The 27,615-nt window shown below is 33.1% G+C and overlaps 1 protein-coding gene across 2 annotated transcripts in view; it reads left to right on the top strand.

Annotated features, from left to right (window-relative positions):
* Positions 1 to 1,336: 1,336 nt before the first annotated feature.
* LOC100368216 (voltage-dependent L-type calcium channel subunit beta-1-like) overlaps positions 1,337 to 27,615 on the top strand; it is a 109,490-nt gene continuing 83,211 nt past the window's right edge. For both annotated transcript variants that reach the window (XM_085495959.1, XM_085495956.1), the window contains exons 1-2: positions 1,337 to 1,605; positions 2,742 to 2,831. In XM_085495959.1, coding sequence (XP_085352085.1) covers positions 1,543 to 1,605; positions 2,742 to 2,831 — 153 coding nt within the window. In that variant the 5' untranslated portion in view covers positions 1,337 to 1,542. The remainder of the gene's footprint in view (positions 1,606 to 2,741; positions 2,832 to 27,615) is intronic.

The following is a 27,615-nucleotide window of genomic DNA, read 5'->3' as shown; positions in this document are numbered from 1 at the left end:
ATGCAATATTAAGTGAATATCTTGTCAGTTTTAGATTATTTTTCTGCGAATGGGTGTTATGGGCTCAAACAAATCTGACACAGAATCTGCTAGTCTAAGAATTGATGCAATAAATTACAACCTTACTGTTTACGTTTATGGAAGTAGTTATATCGAATTCGAATTTAGCGTTAACAAACTTTTATTGTATTAGGCGAAATAAAAAAAAAGTTAAACTCCGGCTGCTGTTAAGCTTTAGTCGAAACATGAACTTCAATATATCTAGTAAAGACGATAGGATGAATGTAATCTTGCTATGTTTTTTTGTGGAATTATTGCTTGTAGGGTAGTGTGATCAGCTTGACAACATGCAGTCCACAAATTGCGTTATATACAGCTGCATAGTCAGCTGTCTTTTTGTGGGAATGCACCGACATAGATAAATAAACAAACAAATAAACAAATAAACAGACAAACAAACAAACAAACAAACAAACAAACAAACAAACAAACAAACAAACAAATAAATAAACAAACAAACAAACAAATAAACAAACAAACAAACAAACAAACAAACAAATAAATAAATAAATAAATAAATAAATAAATAAATAAATAAATAAATAAATAAATAAATAAATAAATAAATGTGTTGGGGACGATCTTCAAACTAATATTTTCCCTTTGCCATCTCTTTATAATGATGTGCATCATTGTAATTTTCCAGGCAGATTTAATTTTTAATATTCTGACTAGTTTGACAATAGAGCCGGTGGCCTAAAAATACTCGTGAATAAAATATATTCTCCCCCAAAAGAAATTACTAATTGTTACGTAATACAGATAATACTCGATTATCGTACGTAATCGTACACACCACGCGCTTAAATAGGATGGGGGCTAACATCATAGGAAACACGAGAAAATGTATCGGTAAAAACACTCTCGACAGAAGAATCACTGCCACGCATGACTAATACGATTTTTACGTGCAAAACAAATGTTGAGAGCATTTTTCTTCACATCGCAAGGAAAATCCGAAGATTCTCGAAGAGCTTCGGTAATTCCCGACGGATTATCAGCCAATCAATTGGCGGCTTTGATTGGAATGACGTTAGCAGGTGTGAGTCACAACCATTTTGCTCATGGGGGATGCCGAGGGGTCGAACACATTCACCCCGTCACTGTCTGGTCTTGTCTGTTATATTTTTTAAAACCCATCTTTATATAATTTTTTCAGTAGTAACGCCACTTGCGTATAACTATCATTACGACAAATGAATAAATCGCATCAGTTCGTTTCACTAACAACAATAAAGGTGGTCCCTGATTGCTATATGCAAATTATGACATTCGCGTAATTTGATGCCTGTGTTGGCTATTGCCATCTGCGCTGAGCGTACATTTCGGCGGACAACACATTCCAAGTGTATTTTCTAAGTGCAATAGGCGTCAAATTTGAAGAATTTCACCGATTTTCTGTTGTTGCTCGTCATCGCTTATACCCCCGGAATACTCCAAGAAAAATGCATTAACTCATGGACGACGGGATCTATGTGAAATATGGCGCGGTCGCCCGCTAACCTGCACATCGATTACGACGGTGTCCCGAATAACACACATCAGGTATGTACGTTGGTTTATAAACGCATAATTAGGATAAAAATAACCGAAATTAACTGTGTATTTAGCTTTCATTGTCTCTTTGAGACGGATATTTGGTACAATTTGGGGCAAGATTTCGATTAGTATTATTAGTATTACGTTGCAAGAAAATAGGGACTTGGGGTGATTTTAAGTGAAAGTGTTTATTGCCATCCCGGGCAATGATCGGGTTTGTTGGCCCGTGTTACATTGTCAGAATCCATTGTACCGAAACAGGTTAACCACAGATCGGTCACCGGAAGTGTCCGGTAGTCTTATAAACCGGTGACATTGTTTCGATTTTATTTATATGCAGAGAGTAATGATTATACTCTCACAGGAAGTCGCCCGGTCCGATCGTTCGATGGTTCAAAAACACACGATGCGACTACTGAATTGCCATACGATACATCGACGTTTTAACACACTTCGAGGCAAAAATGGATAAAATATTGAAATTAATGATGATAGTATAATTTCCCAGCGTTTTTTATTTGTACTCTGTATGTGCCAATCCGGGTGCCGATGTCCCGAAGGACAGTTATCTTTGCGCGAATGTTTTGAAAATGATAGGCGTCCCATCATGCTATCCACCGCCGCCATTTTTGTTTCTCTCCCTGACAGGCGAAATTTGACAATTGTCAAATGAATGTTTTTGATCGATTTCGCTTGTAAAAAAAAACTGTCACGTACAGTAAAGCTTTTCAAACACACACTGAAGTACACTGATCATGATAAAATTGTTGACAATTTTAAAATCTCGGTAAATATAGATTAAATCGAGTGATATTTTCCCGTGGAATGTTACGTATGTGAGCCATGTTGAGTCGAGTGATCGGGGATGCCCAATGCGTTTCGGTATCGGTTGTTGCCCACGATGCTTTTACTCTGCCCTGTAAATGCCCCAAACGTCAGTTTTTAAGGCATTGCAATAAATATTTGAAATGAAGAATCTCCTAAAAATGTAATTTTACTAAATATATAATACCAAACGTGCTAAATTTAGTCAAGCGCATCAAATTATTTATTTATATCGTAAGTCTACTACGAAAACATCCCCAAGACGTTTTGGAGACTTGTGAAATAAGCTTATTTTCTGTCTCATTATAACGTTTCAGTTAACTGCAAGAGGGGCACGGCGTAAAGGAAAGGTTAAACGGTCTGATGGCAGTTTTTCGGACACAAGTTCAAACAGCTTTATAAGACAGGTGAGTGAAATGTTTAGGGATAAAAAAAATATTGTGTATTACTGCCAAGAGAGATGGCACATCCGAATACAAGATGGCGGCTACATATGGCTGTTCTGTTTGTTTTACGTACCCATGGCTCTCCAGGTAGGTGTCTTAGAATTGTTATTATTTATTTTTTGAACATAAATCAAGACATATCAACCATCCTGTGTTCTCAACACAGTTGTTTTGATATGTAACCATGGCAACACATTGACAACTTATTCACAAATTGCCTCGTAATGTATCTTGTCCCAATAAAGTTGATGATAAGAACTCTTCCCAACTGAGGAGCCTCAGTTATTGAAATACTGTTCTTTATCATTAGTTCATAATTGGAATACAGATATTATGTTAATGCAAAAATATGAGAACATGAAGGAAAAATTATTGAAACTATACAGAAATAAATGTACTTGTATGATCCAATACACTGGCTTTGAAATTAACAGTATGCCAACAAATTACCAAATCTCTTCCAAAATTAGTATCCTAGCAGGACTATTGTAAATTTGGAAATATATTAGTAGTTTGTTTTTAAATAAACACTTTTCTGCATGGCTGTAGATACCTACTAAATACCATGGGACAACAAAGATTTCCATAAAATTGTATTAATTACAATATACGTCAAATTAATGACATGCATTTGGACATATTCACACACAAGAAATGCAAGTACATACGTACATTTGTATTATCCAAAATTAGTAGTATGTTAACTAACAAAACCAACATTGAACAAATAATTGAAGTTTTTAGAACCTCATGGTAACAAAATAAGAGATGTTCCAAATCAACTTGGCATTTTGAAACATTGTTGGTTTATATACTATTAATAATGTATTTATTTAATTCAATTTTTTTATGAAAATACAATGTTTTGTAACCTTATTGTGACAAAATAAAAACTGCTTCTTTTAACGTTCAGGAGAAGTGGAAATAAAAGCTAGACTTCAAATTGTGTGGATCACATGTAGTATATTATCAACAAGGTTAATGTGACCTCTGGTTACATTAACAGGAATTAAAAACCCTGCTTGTAATATTTGCATTTATATATGATTAGACTTTCATTTAGTTGGTCGTTTGACAGTTCTGAATTTTAGCACATTGGTTTTTCAACCCTTACCCTATCAGGCCTATGTAATTTTACATTGACTTGATCAGATAAGGGTATTAATGTTGGATAGGGCTTGAAATTCTTGGAGACTATAATCACAATTTTTTATCTGCTACCTGAATGTTTTGATCCCTTCTGTACTTTCTGCACAATTTAATCAGTACAAGAGTTTTTTTTTAGAGGGGGGGGGGGGTAGCTTTGAAATTGAGTGGCCACAGAATACCAAAGCTGAAGCCTTGTTGTGTATTTGTAATCTTCATAATTTTAAGGTTGACTTGTACTTTAAATTATATGGTTTCGATATTTCCATACACACGGGACATTTCAATTTAATTATGCAATACCATTCTGTAAACTGTCATTCTTTATGTATATGTAAATAGTTTATGATTCAACACCATAATGAGGACTTTGAATAATCTCACTATATTATATACATGTAGGGTCATCGCACTTTACATTTTGCGCACATACACAATGACTGGTTTGCACCTGAAGATCGAACAATCTCTCTCGATATGATGTGCCATTGATGCACACACATTCCCTGTAACCAGCTGTACTAGTTCATTGGTGCATCACTGACTCAACAAAAAATTTTACTATAGTTAAATTTGAAATTTTGCAAAATGAAATAAGTGTAAAAACCAATGAAACCAGTCACATATACTGTATCTATATTTTATTTTCGCTTGGCATTAATTTTCGCTGATAGAATGACTTAGTGAAAATAAAATCCAGTGAATATACCTTTTTTCCTAAATTTTTCATTGAACTCGTCAAAAATCAGTGATCTAGTGATCTTGAAAAACACTTTACTATAGTTATTGAATTTGAAATTTTGCAAAATGAAATAAGTGTAAAAACCAATGAAACCAGTCACATATACTGTATCTATATTTTATTTTCACTTGGCATTAATGTTCGCTGATAGAATGACTTAGTGAAAATAAAATCCAGTGAATATACCTTTTTTCCTAAATTTTTTATTGAACTCGTCAAAAGTCAGTGATCTAGTGATCTTGAAAAACATTTTACTATAGTTATTGAATTTGAAATTTTGCAAAATGAAATAAGTGTAAAAACCAATGAAACCAGTCACATATACTGTATCTATATTTTATTTTTGCTTGGCATTAATTTTCGCTGATAGAATGACTTAGTGAAAATAAAATCCAGTGAATATACCTTTTTTCCTAAATTTTTTATTGAACTCGTCAAAAATCAGTGATCTAGTGATCTTGAAAAACATTTTACTATAGTTATTGAATTTGAAATTTTGCAAAATGAAATAAGTGTAAAAACCAATGAAACCAGTCACATATACTGCATCTATATTTTATTTTTCTTGGAATTAATTCTTGCTATTTTCGCTGATAGAATGATTCAGTGAAAATCCAGCAAATATACCTTTTTTCCTATATTTCACATTAAACTCGTCAAAAATCAGTGGAAATAAATTCCATACAAAACACCGAATATTAATTCCAGCTAAAATAAAGCATCTTACAGTAATTGTATTTTTTTCTTGAAGACCAACCACCTCAGCAGTCAAGAAGCTGTCTCAACTTGAGGTTTGGGATTCCTTTATGACTCAGAATCCCTACAAAATCTACCCTGTTAGAGGGCACACTGCTGCTGTTAATAAACATACATGTACAATTCCCTCTCAATAACGAAACTTACGGGTAAACTTGTCCCAACAGATCTCAAGCTAGTGCTGATCAAAGAGCAACATTTGTGATCAGACATTATCATGCTGGTTGGCAAAAATATAAACAGATCTTGTCACAGTACTTGTTCTTTATTTTTGAACAGTGGTAATGTGCCATTCATCAAAGTAGACACATACAGTATTTATATGTTTAACAAGATGTACACATGCCAGCAAAATTAAACACCCTCGTTTTATGAGCACATTAAAGTAAAAAAACTGGTTTTACTATGTAGGCTTGAGTTTTAAATGGGAGGTCTGCTTTACAATGATGCAAGATGAAAATAAAATAAGACAAAATATAAAACTTGTGCGTAGATCAAGGGGAGCATCTAGTACTCTGAAGCACAACATGCATGGTGGTACTCCCACAATGCAAAGGTATCTCCATAACTTCCTGTTGTGCAACTGTAATCAACTTTTATTTAAGCAAAATAAAATGTCATTTGCATTACCCTTAAAAGCCACACATCTTGGTACTTTGAGGGGTATTGTAGTCCTAGTAATAAAAAGCAATAATATCCAACAAAATTGTTCTATTGTTGAACTTTGGAGGACATGAATAACAACTGTATATGAGAGAGGCGTTGTTGGTCGATCTGTCCCTTCCCTAAAGTATTGGAATGTTTAACTCATGAGGGAGGGGGGTGCGAGTCGTGTATAAGGTCCACTGAACTGCATTTTTAGAAGCTCGTGTCTCTGATCATAGCGGATCGACATTGCATTAATTATATGTAAAATCATTTAAATTGGTCTTATTTTGATGCATACTTTGTCAATTACGTAAAATTAGGTGCCATTATTAAAGGAAAATATGGTATTGCTCTTTTCCTGTGCTTTCAAGATTGCTGTACCATAATACTACTTTTTACAAACCATGGTAGTAATACTTAGTATGTAAAACCATCAATGAAAGATCACTTCCACGTAACTTTTGTGGAGGACAAAAAATGTGTTGAGACTTAAAACGAAAGCTTGTTGAGTGGTACGTTATTCAGAACAGAACAATTTGGGTGAGTCTAAGCTTCAAATGCCTCAAGGCATGCATTTCTAAATTGTTAGAATGTTTTTTGCATAGCTTGTCAATAGAATGATTCTCTCCTCAGCTGTCCATTGATGACTCTTGTCACTTGTTCTGTAATTTGAAACAAATTTACAAATTTCAGGTTTATGAACATTGCCATTGGGTGACAAGATGTGTAGTTAACAGCTCGGTTGAGATCATTTGTTATTGCAACTGAACATAAGATTTATTTACTTATCAGAGCATGCTATGTTTCATGACTATAATTACTCACATGGTACTGATTCAACATAATGTATCATAACTTTTAACACCGTACACAAGTTTAAATAACTATTGTTGATTGCCATATTTTATTGGCTCATAGAAATAAATTGTGGATTGCTGATCAAATAGTTTTGTAATTTTATCATAGGTCACCCAATGTGCAAGATCTGATTCTTTATCTCCTGTTTCATCAACCCCAGTGCTGTAATTTCCCCTGTTATTTTTGAAGTCTGGTGGACTCTGTATACTATTGTTTCTAAGAAAATAGTTATTGGTTTCATCATATAGAAACTGTAGTATCAGTTGTGCATTTTCAAAACCAGCGATTCACAAAATAAATGCATATACAAGTAGTTCTTTTTTACATTTTTTTGGCCTTAAGATCTACGATCTATCAGGAATCCAAAAATTATCAAAGAAGTTATAAAAAAAAAATGCATAAACATGTGGAAAGTATTTCACTTAAGTGCTGGTGGGGAAAATATGTCCTTTAAAGTGTTTAAAGATATTAACCCTGGTGTATGATTCAAAGTATGACTGTACATCGCATTACTGTATGTTTTTTTTTTTTTTTTTTCACTCTTTGTATCAAAACCTCCTCAAACTGTTACAGACTGTTACAGACTTTGCCTTGAAGAGTCCAGACCAGATAGGGAGAATTGTTTTATTGTGCCTCGGTATTCAAAGAAGTACTCCTAACAAGGGTCAATGAACCAAAGTGCAAATATAGTCATGTGATTTAGTCGTGCTTTCAGTCATACACTGGCTGCAGGTTACCATACCTTATCGTTTTGTTTAACTTTAAGCTACACAAACTTAAAATAAATATTGCAAATCGCTGTTTAGTGATGGCCAGTTACATTCGGCACATGTAACCACAAAAGACTTGGGTTGTTCTGATCCTTACAGAATAATAGGTTGGAGCTGTTCCAACCCCAACCCAAAAAGAGTACCAGTAGTGGTGTGCAACTGCAAATGACATGTGTTGATATCCTCAACTGTGAAGTTGATTCATTCTTGACCGGAACAGTGTGAGCTCAACTAAAGCACTCAGGATGCAATAAAACATACGGCGGAAAAATAACCACAGCATTGTGAAAATTTATAGCGTGACTGTTCACAAATATCAATTACAGGAACATACCCACACTGTAATACTGGAACACATCCAAACAGTAATGCATGGTTACATCATTTCATTACTAGAATACACCCACACTGTAATACATGGTTACATCATTTCATTACTGGAATATACCAACACTAATACATGGTTACATAATTTCATTACTGGAATACACAACACTAATACATGGTTACATAATTTTATTACTGGAATATACCAACACTAATACATGGTCACATAATTTCATTACTGGAATACACAACACTGTAATACATGGTTACATAATTTTATTACTGGAATACACAACACTGTAATACATGGTTACATTATTTCATTACTGGAATACACCCACACTGTGATACATGGTTACTTAACTTCATTACTGGAATACACCCACACTGTAATACATGGTTACATAATTTTATTACTGCAATACACTCACACTGTAATACATGATTACATCATTTCATTACTGGAATACACTTGCACTGTAATACATAGTTACATCATTTCATTACTGGAATACACCCACACTGTAATACATGGTTACATCATTTCATTACTGGAATACACTTGCACTGTAAAATACATGGTTACACCATTTCATTACTGGAATACACCCACACTGTAATACATGGTTACATCATTTCATTACTGGAACACACTCACACTGTAATACATGGTTACATCATTTCATTACTGAAGCACACTCACACTGTAATACATGGTTACATCATTTCATTACTGGAACACACTCACTGTAATACATGGTTACATCATTTCATTACTGAAGCACACTCACACTGTAATACATGGTTACATCATTTCATTACTGGAACACACTCACACTGTAATACATGGTTACATCATTTCATTACTGGAACACACTCACACTGTAATACATGGTTACATCATTTCATTACTGAAGCACACTCACACTGTAATACATGGTTACATAATTTCATTACTGGAATACACCCACACTTTTGTATATGGTTACATAATTTCATTACTGGAGCACACTCACACTGTAATACATGCTTACATTACTTCATTACTGGAATACACCCTAGCTGTTACACAGGAACACATCCAAACTGTAATACATGGTTACATCATTTCATTACTGGAATACACCCACTCTGTTATACTGGAATACACAAGTTTGTTTACAACAACATTTTATTAGAACCCAACAGCTTGATCTGGCTCAAACCAGCAAAAATGACCTTGTAAACCTGTTTCGTTTGATACAAAATTTGACCCTATTGTCTATGGTCAATGGCACAGTTTCAGCTGGACTCTAACAAACTAGGCATTCCATAGTCGGTCACAACCATATAAGCTGGCAAAAGATAATCTCTTGTTAATTAATTGGTGGGAGGAGCAATAGTTGGGCTCAGATAAAATGCTGCTGTGTTACATTCTACATTTAGATACAGTGTTATAATCATGTTATATAAGTGGTTACATAGTAAACTCATCAAACACAAAGTTGCTCTTTTACATACATGTACTGGTGTATCAATTACAGTAATACCAATTGTTAAATTGAAATGTTGAGTGGTTAGGGACAACATCAAAAGTTCAATGTAGGATAAAAAACTTAATTTCTTTAGTTTTTTCCCAAATCCAATATCCCACCCCCCACCAAAACTTAATTGATAAATATTGGTCATGGCGTCAGACTACATTCACCATTAAATACAAATTGATAATCGGACAGTAGTATGGCAGAGCGGTTGGTTGTCTGGTGGGTGTAAAAAGGCTTTACAAATATATACACATATTTACACTTGGACCAAACCATTTTCTCGTCTTGGATGTTTTGTTTGTTTTCATTTTCTGTTATTTTTGTCCATGATTTGATAGAAAAAAAGAAACTACAAATAAAATCGTTTTTGTAGGATGGAAACTTTTTGAGGTCAAACCCACACCGATCTGTTGACGTCGTCCCTTAGTCCATTAAAATATTGCTTTCTATCTAGAACAGAAACTTAAACTGTACCATGCAACTACAACTAATACTCTCTTTAGTTTCTACACATGTTTATGTATTTGTCAACAATGACTTCATTATTATTGATGGATATAATTTCCCATCAAGTATAGGTCTTGACGACAAATTGCGAAAAAATATTGATAAGATTGTAAATTTGTGTAATAATAATAATTAATTTATAAAGCGCCAGTATTCAAAACAAGGTAATGTAACATAGAGATGACTAGTTGTTAAAGGCTTTCCTAAAAAGATGAGTCTTAAGTTGAGTCTTGAAACTGTTCATTGTTGGTGACTTGCGTAGTTCAAGTAGCAATGTGTTCCAAAGCCCTGTGGTGCACATGAGAAAGAACGTATGTTTATTTTGATGTTGGTAGGGTTAAAATGAAATTTTCAACAATTATTGTCTTTAAATAAACTGTTTTGTTTAGATTATTCAGTGTTTATAACTACTGGTCTGTACTGCTTGATTGGATGTTCTCGCATTCTCTCTGGCTATGTGCCCAGCTCAGTCCAGCTGCTCGCTGTCCTTGGAATATTTGAAAGATGGGATTCCTTTTCCTGTCCCATGTGCTTTCAGCTGATAGATTGAACCACTTCCAAAGTTTGGCAAACAGACTGAGCAATACTGTATTTGTTCTATTAGAAGCACATCTCCTTCTTTACTCGCATGTATGGAACTGCACTTCCAAAGTTTGGCAAACAAACTGAGCAATACTGTATTTGTTCTATTAGAAGCACATCTCCTTTAGTACTCAAATGTATGGAACTGCACTTCCAAAGTTTGGCAAACAGACTGAGCAATACTGTATTTGTTCTATTAGAAGCACATCTCACATGTATGGGACTGTATTTCTGTTATTAAAAGAACGTTCTGTAAAGTCAGTTGTCAGTTTGTGTTGTTTGGATCTCAAGTGTATATCTGTTCTAAGAACACATTGATATGTACTTATGGTATGTATGCTGTTTTCTGATTGGTTGATATTCAGAAAAAGATTTCTGATTGGTTGATTTTTTTTATAATCCAATTATTGTCTTGACAAATATTTGTGACCTAATTAATTTTAGTTCTTGATTTGTAATAATTGTTTATTAATTTTATAACTCTCTTTATAAAAACATTTCTAACTTATCAACATTTTGTGCCAATACATTGTAGCTATATTTTAAGATGATTTATCGATGATGTCATGATGCTGGTTGTACATGACTTTGTTTGTAATAACAGATATAAATAATAGTCCCAGAGGGAGGGTGTTCATTAGATGTATTTGTCTGGTCTAAAACAACAAGGCAGACATGATAGACTCAATGCTAGATTTGAGATAAGAATGAACTAAATAGACAAGGTCAATTTCTGGCAACTGATTTGACATGTTCTATAAAGTGTTTGCCTTCCCCTCCTTTTCAAATTCACTATCAATTAAATATTCATGATTATTTTCCACTGAAGTTGAAATTCAGGAAGTGGGTTATGTATTGATGATTTGTATATCTATAATGTTAACTCATCAGTCCACTTAATTTTTTTTTTCTCATAGAAGGAAATAATCATCTGTCATTAGTAGATTGAGACTTTTTTTCAGAATTTACTAAAATCTCAAGATAAGTTAGAAAAATTATATTATGATGTATTTGGGAAATGTTTGCAATATCTAGTTTTCTATTCTCAATTATCAAAGCTATTAACACGAAAAACAATCCAGAAAGCTTTCAGCACCAATATTGCATTAATTAAAGTGTAAAACAAAGGCTGCTTGTTATTTTAGTGAATTTAGCATGAATTATAAACCAACTTTAACTTGCCTTTTAACATTTCTGCATTAGAATAGAATTTATTCTGCATTAGAATAGAATTTATTCTGCATTAGAATAGAATTTATTCTGCATTAGAATAGAATTTATTCTGCATTAGAATAGAATTTATTCTGCATTAGCCTTGATAACCACAATACAAGAAAGCTGAAATAACATGCTAGCTAAATAGATGTATTTTACAATTCTTGGTAAGGAGAATCTTGTTTTTTGTTTGGAAAAGCAAGAAATGCGCGTTGTGCGGTATACAGCTACTGAAATTGAGTTGGAATGCAATCCAAAGTGTCAGGACCATTTCTACTGTCATTTTCTGCATGACACAGCGTATTTGAAGCAAATCACGTCTTTTTGTTGCCTTTCACGAAATAAACCCACATAATCATTTCCATAGTTTTTAAACATTTTGATCAAAACCTGTAGACAATCAAAGATTATTGAATTCATATTTGTTACACCCCTAAATAATGATATTAATAATAGTATTGCCTTTATTAAAATCATACCCTGTTCAGGATCTGGATTTTTAAAATACAATAAATTTTCAGATACATACAAAATGGCAAGACAAAATACAAATGAAGACAAAATGAAAACATAATAAAACAAAAATAAAAAACAAGGAGGACAAGGACTGATTGGAAAAACAAAACAGAAAAGGTATCTTAATGAGTTGTATCAATTATAAATATTATAATAAATATGTGCAAAATGATGTGAAAAAAAGTAAATGATTTGACAGAAATCACTGTGATCCAGTAAATTGTGCTGTCAGGAAGATGTTTGCATTTGCCTCCTGGGAAAAATTAGTTTATTAAATTTAGTTATCCATTGACTTTATCTCTATGTTATTAGGAATTAGAAGATACAGATGAGCTGAGAATGAATATGTTGAAAGTTATCAGGAAGATTGTTGGTGTGTGCAAACAAATGATTCCCCCAACAATCTCTTGTTTCTATTTATCTAGGTCATCCATCGCAATTATTCACTTGCATAAATTCATATACTGTGGAATACTTTATTTTTGCTGGAATTAATTTTCGCTGAAAAGGATTTTTGGGCGTTTTGCTTGGAATTTATTTTCACTGATTTTTGATGAGTTTAATGTGAATATAGGAAAAAAAAGTATATTCGCTGGATTTGATTTTCACGGAATCATCCCTTCAGCGAAAATAGCAAAAATAAATTCCAAGCGAAAATAAAGTATTTTACAGTATTTAGTTAATGGGCACTTTGATAATTATGCGTTTTTAATAAAGTAAAATATGGTAAAAAACATTTCTGATGCGCGAAGAGATTAAACTTTATTGTACTTCACTCTTCCGCTCATTCTAAAAATATGTGTTTGAAATGTTTGAATTATTAATTCCATTATACGACTCTCTCCAGTTGTACATTGTACATGTATTATTACTGTTTATATTCCTTCTTCTACGAGCCAAGGTAGAGTTCTCACAGTTTCTTTATGAGATATTTGGTCAAAAAAGTTAAAAGCTTTTCTCTGAAACCAAGCGGCCATTAGGTTTTGCTATGTACAGTGTATTCATTAGTAATTGTAATTAACATGAGATGATAACTATCAGTAACCCCTTCTTCCAAACCCCTTCTCCACCCATACTCTCGCTTGCATGACTTATAAAATTTCATTATAAAATTAATAGTCAGAATCCTGTGAATGTATAAGTATTCAGAAAAGCAGGTGATTTTGATGTTGAATTGATTCAAACTGGAACTGTCGTAAAAGCATCAATTTTATGCATTTACGCTTGACTGGATTTGCATTGCTGTGTTAATGTTATTTCTTTCCTTGAACAAGTTCAGTAATTGTGTAGGTACAATGTAAGACCTGGAAAAGGTGACACTGGACAAGAAGTGACAAAACAAAATTTTAAGTGTTGGTGTTCTAGCTTATTGAGTAATGCTGTTTTGTTCATAATATTTTTATCAAAAGTTGTTTATCTTTCCCTTGAACTGATTAACTGCACCATAAGAGCCCTGTACTACATATTAAACTAACGAAACATTAAATTCTCTAAATATAACAAATTAATAGTGTTGAATTCAATTGAGTTGAAGGATAACGTCAAGTAAAGCAATGCTTTGTGGGAAAAATTGAAATGAAAATTTTTTATTTCATTGGAAAATCACAAAAATATTTTGACAGTGAAAGAATTCACTTTATTAGTCTGTGTCGCTCAACAAAAATGTAGATAAGACGAAACAGTAACGTACTGTAGAGTACTTTATTTTCGCTTGCAATTTGTTTTCACTATTTTCGCTGAAGGAATGATTCAGTGAAAATAAAATCCAGCGAATATACCTTTTTTCCTATATTTTACATTCACCTCATGGAAAATCAGTGAAAATAAATTCCATACAAAACAACCAAAAAGTTTATTCAGTGAAAATTAATTCCAGCTAAAATAAAGTTTTTTACAGTATACAATAAGGTTTGTCATTTCACATTGCAATACAGATTCTTGTTTCTAGAACATTTTCCACAATATTTATCATTTTGTCAGTCCCCTAGTATTTTGAAACGATTACAAGATCATATAATAAATAAAACTGACGTAAAAACTCAGAAAGTCGTTCAACGTGTGAAACAGGTCAAATGGGGACAACATGCACAGATGTTTGTGATTCGCAGGAAAGTTTATTACCTGAACAAAACCTTTACTAAATTAGGTCAATCTTATAGCAGTTCTAAACACTGTTCTAGTTTTTGTTTACACAGTTGTTTACTGTACAATACTTTATTTTAGCTAGAACAAATGTTCTCTGAAAAGACTTTATGGAATTTATTTTCACTGATTTTTGTCGAGTTGAATGTAAAATATAGGTACGAAGATATATTTGCTGGATTTTATTTTCACTGAATTGCTGAAAGAATGAAAGTAAATTCTAAGGAGAAATAAAGTATTCTACAGTATCTGTATTGAACCTCTCCATAAAAAATTATTCAAATTACTTAATGATTCAAAACGTCATTCAAAATAAATGTTATTGACATGAACCAACATAACTGTAGAAATTACATGTATGATGACAATTTTGTAGCAGCTGTGAACTTTTCACCAGGGTCAGAATGACCTTTGTGTAATTGCATCCCTGTAAATGCCTCTAGTTGAACAGCAAATTGCAGACATTTCTAGGTGTATTTATAACATCCTACCAGGGCTATTGGATAATTGGTATTAACTTCACCAAGAAACTACCATGCTGCTTGCTTCCTTAACTCTTTATTCCGACATAATGTTAGTGCAACTTTATGTTCATTTTTAGCTCCGCTGACGACTTTGTCAAGCAATGCTAATCATATGAGTGATTGTCCGGCGTCGTCGTCCGTTGTCACCCATGTCAACTTTTTACATTTTCAACTCTTTCTTGAAAACTGCAATTCTTATTGCTATGACGATATCTTCAATTCTCTGATTTTGATGAATATTTTTGTCATTTTTGGTAAAAAGTGATATCTCTCCACTGAGATTGCAGCTAAGTAAGAAATATCATCTGGCCTCCCTATCTCACCACTGACATTGCAGCTAAGTAAGAGATATCGTCTGACCCACCTATCTCACCACTGACATTGCAGCTAAGTAAGAGATATCGTCTGACCCACCTATTTCACCACTGACATTGCAGCTAAGTAAGCAATATCGTCTGACCCACCTATCTCACCACTGACATTGCAGCTAAGTAAGAGATATCGTCTGGCCCACCTATCTCACCACTGACATTGCAGCTAAGTAAGAGATATCGTCTGGCCCACCTATCTCACCACTGACATTGCAGCTAAGTAAGAGATATCGTCTGACCCACCTATCTCACCACTGACATTGCAGCTAAGTAAGCAATATCGTCTGACCCACCTATCTCACCACTGACATTGCAGCTAAGTAAGCGATATCGTCTGACCCACCTATCTCACCACTGACATTGCAGCTAAGTAAGAGATATCGTCTGGCCCACCTATCTCACCACTGACATTGCAGCTAAGTAAGAGATATCGTCTGACCCACCTATCTCACCACTGACATTGCAGCTAAGTAAGAGATATCGTCTGACCCACCTATCTCACCACTGACATTGCAGCTAAGTAAGAGATATCGTCTGGCCCACCTATATCTCCACTGACATTGCAGCTAAGTAAGAGATATCGTCTGACCCACCTATCTCACCACTGACATTGCAGCTAAGTAAGAGATATCGTCTGGCCCACCTATCTCACCACTGACATTGCAGCTAAGTAAGCGATATCGTCTGACCCACCTATATCTCCACTGAGATTGCAGCTAAGTAAGAGATATCGTCTGACCCACCTATCTCACCACTGACATTGCAGCTAAGTAAGCAATATCGTCTGACCCACCTATCTCACCACTGACATTGCAGCTAAGTAAGCGATATCGTCTGACCCACCTATCTCACCACTGACATTGCAGCTAAGTAAGAGATATCGTCTGGCCCACCTATCTCACCACTGACATTGCAGCTAAGTAAGAGATATCGTCTGACCCACCTATCTCACCACTGACATTGCAGCTAAGTAAGAGATATCGTCTGACCCACCTATCTCACCACTGACATTGCAGCTAAGTAAGCGATATCGTCTGACCCACCTATCTCACCACTGACATTGCAGCTAAGTAAGCGATATCGTCTGGCCCACCTATATCTCCACTGAGATTGCAGATAAGTAAGAGATATCGTCTGGCCCACCTATCTCGCCACTGACATTGCAGCTAAGTGAGAGATATCGTCTGACCCACCTATCTCACCACTGACATTGCAGCTAAGTAAGCGATATCGTCTGACCCACCTATATCTCCACTGAGATTGCAGATAAGTAAGAGATATCGTCTGGCCCACCTATATCTCCACTGACATTGCAGCTAAGTAAGAGATATCGTCTGACCCACCTATCTCGCCTCTGACATTGCAGCTAAGTAAGAGATATCGTCTGACCCACCTATCTCACCACTGACATTGCAGCTAAGTAAGAGATATCGTCTAGCCTACGATATTAATTAATTTAGTAAAATTTGAAGGTGTATCTGAGAGTGAACATGTACATTTTTGTATCAGTGTCTGTTGCTTTTCATAAGATTTATTCAATTTGTCATCTTTAATCCATGGTAATTCTCTTTTGATTGAGTTTATGTTTCTATCTATAGATTGGATGACCTTGTGACTTGAAATATGTAGGTCATGGTACTTGTTTCTTATGTATTCATGAATTAACTGGCTAAGGTGCATTATGCTTTATAGTCACTAGGAAAGATGGGAACTTCATTCCATTAGACTTGTTCATTTTCAGAATTTAATGACTTGGGAAATTCGTGCCTGGTGGCTGAGTTATTATCATTGCTTCTGTTTGCTGTGACCAGTTTGGCATATCAGTGATTATTATTTGTGTGGTAATTTGATGTCGTAACCCAAGCCTATTTTGTACAAGTAATGAACATCCATCTGGACTCTAGAGGGCGCTTTCTACATGTAGGCTTTCACAGACTGAAAAGCGAATTTTTGTTTCGTTTTTAAAATAACATTTTCTTATAAATATTGTGATATTAACCATACATGCATGTGTAAGCATTTGCCATCTTTTAGACCAAGTGGGAGGTAAACCAATTGAGTCTGTGACACACTCGCCGAGGGTAGGGATGGACCCATTGCTTCTGTGGCACACTCACCCAGGATAAGGAAAGACCCATTAACTCTAGGTATATTAATATTTGAACTCAAAACCTTACTGATCAACTCTCTGATTCAACATTCTTGAAAATTCTGTCATAATAACTAAGTTAATTTATGTTTGCATTTAATAATTATATCGGCTTTATGTATAATACATATTATGTGTTAAATTATTTTGTAATATTTTTCTGTTACATGAACTCAAATTGTATTTATTACAGGGCCCTATGGAAATCATCGTTTTGTTGTACGAAAGCCTTCTCTATTTTGATAAATATATTTCGCAAATGCTTTTATTATCTCTTGACCAAACCAAATCAGTATGAAATGTTTTGTAGTAATATTTCCGAGTAATATATTACAGCAATCGAACAAATTAAAATGGATACCCATTTCCATGGCAACAATGTCTTGCGATACCCTATATTGTATATTTCTCTATCAGATGGCCATTTTGAATATTGAATATGAACTAATTGTAGTTTCTGTTTAAAGTTAATAAATTTTTACTCCGCCTGTGATAAGTATGTTGTAAAATGTTTGCGGTAACATCCAACTTCTTTGAGTTGATCATTTGTCTGCATCACAGGAAGGCTTTCTCGTGAATGCATGAATCATACCAAATGAAATATTCAGCGTGAGTAGACGACAGCTGCAGTGATGAGGACAGTTCATGACAATTAATTTTTTAGCTTCTTTGATGTGCACTACTTAGACCATATTGATCTGACCTTCCACGTAACAAGCATCAAGCAAGGGAAACTTTCTGCCAAGTCGTACAAATAGTTGCTCTTTGATTAGCGTTTACGTGATGGAGAACGTGCGGTTGACGGAAAGAAATCTGCATCTTTTTATTTTTATTTTTAGAGCTTATCGAATAAATTACTGTCTCTAATCTGTTCAGGAGACAGCTTGATCCACTAGGACTAGATAATTGCTTTGTTTCTTATTTTGTGACAAAGAATGTGAATTCTTTCTGACTTTGGCCCGTAAAGTCTCTGCATCTGTTAAATGATGTCAACTTAGAGGCCAAATTTAGGTTATTAATGTTAGTTGGCTTACTGAGTAAAACAAAATTTGATGTTCAACGTTTAGGATAGTATTTTTGCTGTCATTGTTGTCATATTTGTTATGATCATGATGAGTATTAGAGTTTTAGTACCATTGATTTCCACGTCCAAATAGGGTGTATACTGCCTAAACACTATAATCCTCTGAGCGTTGCTTTTCCTCAACCCTCTGAGCGTTGCTTTTCCTCAACCCTCTGAGCGTTGCTTTTCCTCAACCCTCTGAGCGTTGCTTTTCCTCAACTGTCAATACTTGTCGGCAGTGAGAAATTATTTCCAAAATCATACATGAAAAGTTTAATTGAAAAGGACTGATATGATGAATATATGACCTTGTTGTAATTTTCATAGGATTTCATTTGAAGTATAATCATATTTTTGTAATGTTTTTGTAATTATTTTAATAATATTCAATTAACATTACTAACACATTACAGGATTCATTATTATATGTGAAGATGTCAATTCAGACAAACAAATGAATACTAGTATAGCATCATACATATATTGATTGTGGTGTTGAAATATATTTAGTAAACTTCCTTATGTGTACATGCTGACTATCCACTAGTGCATATACAGTGTTTATATTTGCTCTATTAGAAGTGTACCTACAATACAAGCTCATATACCCCAATAGTCACATTTATTGGGTAATAAATTATTAAAATATGACTTGCTGTGATCTTAGTAACAGATGTCATTTACATGAGCGAATTCGCTATTATTAACGGTAATACGGTAAGTCATTTTGAGTTTGAAATATCATCTGCACATTTGATTGTTTTATGTACTGAAAAACGTTCTTTACTTTTTATTAGCTCCGCTGTCGACTTTGTCGAGCGGAGCTTATCATATGAGTGATTGTCCGTCGTCCGTCGTCGTCGTCGTCCGTGTCAATGTTTTACTTTTTCGACTTCTTCTTGAAAACTACAAGCTTGAATGCTTTGATACTTGGTGTATATGTACCTTGGGTAGACCTCTCTTAGGTTTGTTCATTTCATGTTGATATCTTCAATTCTCTAATTTTGGTGAATATTTTTGTCATTTTTGGTAAAAGTGATATTTTCGACTTCTTGTTAAAAACCAATAGTTCAATTACATATATAGATACTACATGTAGACCTTTCTCAGATTTGTTCATTTTGTGATGATATCTTCAATTCTCTAATTTTGGTGAATATTTTTGTCATTTTTGGTAAAAAGTGATATTTTCGACTTCTTGTTAAAAACCAAAAGTTCAATTGCTTTGATATTACATATATAGATACTACATGTAGACATTTCTCAGATTTGTTCATTTTGTGATGATATCTTCAATTCTCTAATTTTGGTGAATATTTTTGTAATTTTTGGTAAAAAGTGATATTTTCAACTTCTTGTTAAAAACTGTAAGTCCGATTGCTTTGATACTATACATATTGTTCATTTTCTAATGCATGTTCTTTAATTGAAATGTGCATTGCTAACAGCGGAGCTATCTCAGCCGATATAGGCTGCTTGTTTTACTATATGTCAGTCTTATTTTTATTAAGACCTTATTATCGAGATGTATGCCATTGTTTTTCAATGAAATATTCTGGTATTCCGGTTGATTCTAAATATTGTTTGACTGACTTAATTAAATAAATAAACATATGTCATATTTTTTTTTCAAACATTTTGATCTTGATCAGTAGCTAATTTGAAATTATGTCCAATTGGCTTAAAATGAACAACAATCATAGAAATGCAACTGTGACGTAACATGATTCACTTGCTTTTGTGAAATTTACTTTCCAGCTTTTGAATTCAATTACTTTGCAGTTGTTTTTAAGTGTTTTATCAATAAAATAAAAGTACATGTGGATAACAACCGAGGGTGACCTTTTTCTGAGCTCTATGAGTCTATTTGCATTAATGGCTGTTTGGTCATGTTACACAAGTTAATTCCTTTTGAAAAATGTACAGAACAGGTGTCTGAATAAACGGCCTTTATATAATGTAAGAATTTGTTATGGACGTCATGTCATGTCATGTGATGAATACATGGATATTGATGATATGACGGCATAGAAAGTCAAGTAGATTTTGCAATATTATTCTGGAAAAAAATTAATGGGAACAAAAATTTTGGTGATTTTTATTTATTACAAATGTAATAGTGTAGAAACACAATTTTAAATAAGAGAAAACTGGCATTTGTGAAAACTACAACTCCCTGTAGTTAATTGTAAAGATTATATGTCTCAAAATTATGAGTGACTCGGTTGTGTATGTGTGAAGGAAGTAGTCATAAAAAAAGGTTTTCAGTTTTTCTTTCTGCTATTTCTTATATTTATTTTAGAATATTTGATAGCCCTTCCTTAGGTTACTCCCAGATGTTACTAAATTCTCGTTTGTTTCTCTACATCCCACTTGACAAATCATCAGAGATTGTTTATAACCACTATTTCTGATGGGAACAAAGTTTTTTTTCCAATATTAGTTGATAATTTTTAAAAGGAAAAATTACAGATATTTATTTATTTGCCAGCCTTTCGATTTAGCGGTTCACTATATAAATAAATAAATAAAAAGGAGCAGCATAAATTACAAATTGAATGAGGTATTACATAACAAATTAAACAACAAAAATTCGATCAAATATTAGAATTATAGAAAGAAAAAGAAAAAAAAGGTCTAATGTTAAAAAGCAGTATGTAAAAAAAAAAAAGATATAGATTGCAAGTTACAGTATAAACAAATCTTCCCTCCCAATCAAAACACTGGTAAAATATACTGTAGAATACTTTATTTTCGCTTGGAATTTATTTTCGCTATTTTCACTGAAGGATGATTCCATGAAAATAAAATCCAGCGAATATACTTTTTTTCCTATATTTCACATTAAACTCTTCAAAAATCAGTGAAAATAAATTCCACACAAAACACCAAAAAAGCCTTTTCAGCAATAATTTATTCCTGCGAAAATAAAGTATTCCACAGTATTGCACATTTTTTTTTTAATTTTTAGACCAAATGCTCATAAACCCTGGTTGACTAGTGATAAAAATGTTTAAACTATAATTTCCATCAAAATAAGTTTTATTTTGTTAAAAGTAATAGAAGTCGACATTCTAAATATGGAAGTTAAAAAAAAGATCGAATTGATAAAACTTACACCCATAATTATAAAATAATTAAATCTAGTTGTACAATAAAAATATCATTTTTAAATGTGGAACACATACCTACATATTATTTTATTCTATTATTCATATTTAAATGTTACGAATAATGAAATTATTATTTGTTACAAATGTATATTGGTCAGGTGTGTTTATCATTGTTTTTAGATTTGTCATTTATACAGGTAGCACTCTGACTGCAGGTGGCGCTTTGACTGGGTCAACTCACTTTGCTCAGGTCCAGTGTAAATCCCATGGATTATTTGATTTTAGCTTTATTTTTGGCGATTTTCTTTCATGCTTAATTTATGTTTAGTGATTTCTCATATTTGCACCTGATTTTATTTGTTGCTAATGTATCCCTACTAAAAGCAGAATGTGGGAATAATGGAATGAGTACCCCAATTCGCAAACACTGCAAAATTTGATATTTTAATCATTTACCTATTTTTTTAGTTTTGAAAAAAAACAAACTGCTTGTAAGCAATCCGACATTAAGCATAAACTGACAATTTTCAGTCTCCATTTTGTATTTAATACCAAATCCCATTGTTGTGTTTGGTTTAAATCACTAAAAATGTAATATGCAACCAAAATCCTGCAAGCAGTCTCAAGAAAATGGTTGTTAAAATAACATACACCTATAGTATAACGTATGAGTATAGTACAATAATTTGTGATGAATCAGCATGGGCATAAACAAAATTAAATTGCCACCAGTTGGCCATTTTTGTTTGAAACTCAAAAATAATAAGATGCCTACCCATTGATCTTGTCATCTGTGAGAAGTGGTCCCTGACACATTTAGATATCAGGATTTAGCAATTTTAAGGACCAATTCACTATGAACATCTAACCCTTTATGCGTCAGTGCCAAATTTTTTTTCTGCCCAAATTGTCCTTAATTTCACTGAATTAGATCTTAATCTTGCACCAAACAGACAAAATGTAACATTGCTGCTCGTGTTTGATCAAAAAATTGGAAATTTTCACAATTTTATGTGGAAAAATTAAAACTGTAAATAAAACTTGTGTGATTCTGTTGCTATTGCAGGTAATGTAATTTAGACCTCATTTTCAGAATATCATTCCTGGTGCCAGAATTAGTCAGATTTGTGTTTTTTGTAGTCATGACGTCTATTCAAGAATATAAGGTTTATTATGACCAGCTTAAATAGGTAAAATGATTAAAAAAAATCTGAAACTCGACTGTAAAACTTTGATGCCTATTTCAGAATCAAATCAAGGCCTTTCACTCTCACCTGACGCCCAAATTAGAATATTAATGGTAATTTCATTTGAACAAACAAAAAGTTAACGAGAACAGTAAAATGGAATTTATCGAATTTGAACATTTTTTTCTGAAGATTACTTTCAGTGAACTACATTAAGCAAATTGCATTTCAGGAACATGAGCTGTGTTTTTATTCATGTTCATGCCGATTCCTCACTAATGTATCGTCTGTTTCAGTTGAAAGTTTGCTCGTTGTAGCAGTGGTTCCACACTAGGGTGAAAGCTTTTAAATCTGAAATAAAATATTCAGTTTAGAATGATTAGTTGAAATATAAATAAGAGTTAATTTAATTTAATAATAATTGTAACAATCAATCCCATAATTTTTTGTTTTATATTTGTGGTGTTCGCATGTGTGTGAACAGATTAAATTCAGTTTCAACCAGGGTTAGTTTAGCTCGCTTTTACCACCAGATCCCTCGTTTCATCACAAATTCACATAATAGTCTTTTTTTATAGTCGGTTCTTTTTTTCAGAAGATTGGGACAAAAATTTGTTTGTGTAAAATCTGAAAACTGACTCAAATTGTGTCTGATAGCCCTAAAATTAGGATTCATTTCCAGAAAGATCAAAGAATATAAGAAAAAAGTGCTGACAAATTTGGAATGTTTACAAGGCTTAGCCTTTTCTTCTTCTTCACGTGTGCAAAGGCTATAATGCAGTAGCTGGTGTCACATGAAATTTTGGCACGTGACAACAAATTAGTTTATCATCTAGATTAAAGCACACTACTTCCTGTTCTATATGGACCAACAGAGACAAATACAGGTGTAAAATACTTTTGTTTATGCGAAATTTGAGCATGTGCTGTGTGACAACTGTGTAGTGATTTATCAGTTGGAATTGTTTTTAGCTCTGTTGTCGGCTTTGTCGAGTGGAACTTATCATACGAGTGAGTGCCCGTCGTTGTCTGCTTTTTAGCTCCGCTGTCGACTTTGTCGAGCAGAGCTTATCATACGAGTGATTGTCCTGCGTCCGCCCTCCACAATTCTGATTGCTTAGATTTGTTCATCATTTCTTTAATTCTTTAATTTAGGTGAATATTTTTGTCATTTTCTGTAAAAAGTGATATTTTCGACTTCTTGTTGAAAACTGCAAGACCAATTGCTTTGATATTATACATATAGGTACTACATGTGGACCTCTCTCAGATTTGTTCATTTTGTAATGATATCTTTAATTCTCTAATTTTGATGAATATTTTTGTCATTTTTGGTAAAAAGTGATATTTTCGACTTCTTGTTGAAAACCGCAAGTCCAATTACTTTGATATATTATTCATATAGGTACTACATGTGGACCTCTCTCAGATTTGTTTATTTTGTGATGATATCTTCAATTCTCTAATTTTGATAAATAGCTGAGCTATCTCAGCCGAGAGGTTGCTGTATATTGTCTTGTGGCACATAAATAGTTGGAGAAGTTACAGTAGTTTCACATTATCAGAAACATTACATTAATTTTAAAACTGAACCATGTAAATTTATTATAAAACATATTGCAATCACTTATATAATAAAAAGTACAAAATTGAATTGAGGCCTGTATGTTATGTTCATTGTCAAAGAATAACTGGAAGGCATAAGTAATGCACTCACAACAAATGTAATCTCCTCATTTAATATCCAGTATATTAAGAACGAAAATGTAACATTTAAAAAAAATATATATTTGCACACAATAATTTAAATCACCTTTGCACCCCCCCCCCTCAAAAAAAAAAAAAAAAAATTATGTTCATTATGCGCATGTTTAATTAATGATAGTCCGTATAATACTGAAGGATTTTTTTTTTAAAAGTAAAAACAGAATTTCTGCATATTCTCTTGATGTGTTTTGAAGCTTGGTGTGAATCACCAAATTAAGTCTGACAAAAAAGATATAGAAGTCTGCTTATATCACAAAATTATTTAAATAAACCTGCGTAAATTTTTCTAATTTTTGTTCAATACTTGACTGTTACTACAGTGATTTTTTTTATTTGGTCCAAATTATCAAAGAAACCAGACAAATATTTAAAAAGTATTCAGAATTTTGCATTAAAATTTTGGCAGGAAAATGATAAGTGTCCACAAAGAGTTAATGTGTTTATAAAATTGTAGATGTATGTGAGTGAACTAACTAAGCATGATTAAAAAGATATTCAAGTTCATATAATAATGAATGTATTCTTGATGTGGTGCATGTTTAATAAGGACAAGGACAGGACTTATTGCTTGCTGACTGTTTTAGTAGCTCATGACAGTAAGACTTGGTTCAAGGACATGCACGTAAATCCTGTAGTCTTGCATATATAGCTTATAATTAAATGTGCAATGTTATCTTTCTGGTTTCCTGTTGCTCCTTTCATGGAATTCATTGTCAGGGTTCATGGCCGGGACAGATGGCATGAAGAACAGCCAGGCATTCTTCAATGTCAAGGTTTATTTTTAAAGGGCGGCAGTCGTCATGATATGGGACTCATAGCGAAGTATACAATGCGTGTAAAATACATTGTTTATTTACATGAAATTCCTACACACGCTTTTTGACGACTGCAGCCCTTTAATCTTCAGTGGTGGGTTTTCTGTGTAATCTTTGTTATATGGCCAGGAAATAATTTTTCTGTGAAATTTATTTGCATACTCACAACCAATGATAAGTTATAGTGATACTTGATGGGTTTCCATGCAGCATTTCATCAAAGCTGGACTATTGCTCGTCCCACCAATTAAGGAGATTATCCCTTAAGCATTTATACAGTTGTGGCCAAAGGTGGGCTGAAGTTTGGCTGGTTCATTATAGATGAGTTGGAACAGTATCCTCATAAATCTATCAGAGTTCAACCCTGAAAGTTATTAGAGCTGAACACCTTTACATGGTATTGACTTGAGCTGTTTGACAATGATAGATTTATGAACCAATAATATTATTGGGGTGTAAAGGTGAGAGTGGGCGTGGCTGATAATATTTGTACTGTACTATTGATTGTGTGGTTTCAATAAATTTTATTATTTTTAATGATACCGGTATTACTAATGATATTTCTTTTTTTTGGTGGGGGTTTCAAGGGAAAACTAGTTTCGATTCCATTGTTGCATATAGAAAGGTGAAATTGTTGTATGGACTGCTTATTTCCTGTTAACTTTCTGAGGCAAATGTTTTATTAATTGTCAATATAAAATTTAGACCTAAGTTGTGCTTTGTGAATGTTACCACCTAGAAGTTGACAATGGAGGTGAAACTATTTTAATTTGTAGAATCTTTCAAGTTTGGTTGATGATAGTCTGACAGTAATGTTACCCTTTATCTTGCTGCCTATAGAGCTCTTCTTTATTTGACCCCCTAGATGCCCCTACATTAATCAATAATCTATTACAGAATTAGAGATACTAGTGGAACATTTCCTCTTCTGATGTACTAATTTGCACAGGCATAAGGATGTCAATTTTAAATCAACTATTCACGTGCAACTGTACTTTAATGATAAACTGTTTTTGTTTATGAATATTTGAATAATTCTTGCCATTTTAAGTATGGTTATTTTTGGTCACTGAAATTCAGTGTTCCTCAATGCTTTTTTAAGCATTGCACTTCATCATACCTCTGAAATGCCATGCTTAAACTTTCAAGAAATAATATTAATTGATATGTTAATTATTTCATAGCAACAAATTAGATTATTATTCTGCAAAATAGTTGCATATTTTTTCGAATTATGTGTATCTAGGTCATATTTCATCAAACTTCCCTGTTCATACCTCTATGGTATATATGTTTTATTGTCACATGTCCTGTCATACCAGCATATGCAAATAATGTCTTAAATTAGTTGAAAAGTAAAAGTTGGGCTTATTTTTTATTAGTATGTATCATCTTGACGGCTTGTACCATGAAGAGAACAAACCTCGTGAGTAAAAAAAGCATTCATTTGAATTATATTCAGTTCAGGTTTTGCTGCTTGATTTTCTTTGGTAGACATTTTATTTAATTTTCTTGTTTTTTTTCTTTAGTGTGCATCTCTGTGTTGCAGTAGCTTTAGTATTAACAAGTTTGTGAAACGTCACTTATCTAATCCCCTTGTCCTGTTGAAAATCTAGTGAGATCACCTAATTATTTAATTAGAAACTTCATCATTTAAACTATAAATGCTGACTCAATTCACAGTCTAATCTTTAATGTCTTATTGCTCAAATAGAAAATGTAGAGGAAGTTTTCAATTTTTAAGTCACTATACTTTCTTATTCATCTCTAGAATAGAATAGAAAAATTCTTTATAGCACCGTACAAAAAATATGACATTTCTTTTTTCATTTTAATAGCACACTAAACTAATTAGATTCTTGTAATACATAAAAGTTTTATGTGATAATAATAGTTACTTAATTTTAGGGAAAATTTTTCAGCTGATAGTCAATAATGGGAATGAATAAAAATAATAAAAAATTATTTAAAAATATATATATAGACTAATGTAAACAACTTAATATGTAATCATTTTCCATCAT

The sequence above is a fragment of the Saccoglossus kowalevskii genome, chromosome 22 (assembly GCF_978046115.1).
Source record: "Saccoglossus kowalevskii chromosome 22, keSacKowa6.1, whole genome shotgun sequence".
NCBI lineage: Eukaryota > Metazoa > Hemichordata > Enteropneusta > Harrimaniidae > Saccoglossus > Saccoglossus kowalevskii.
Note: the sequence above shows the minus strand (reverse complement) of the source record. Positions and strands in the feature narration are given on the sequence as shown.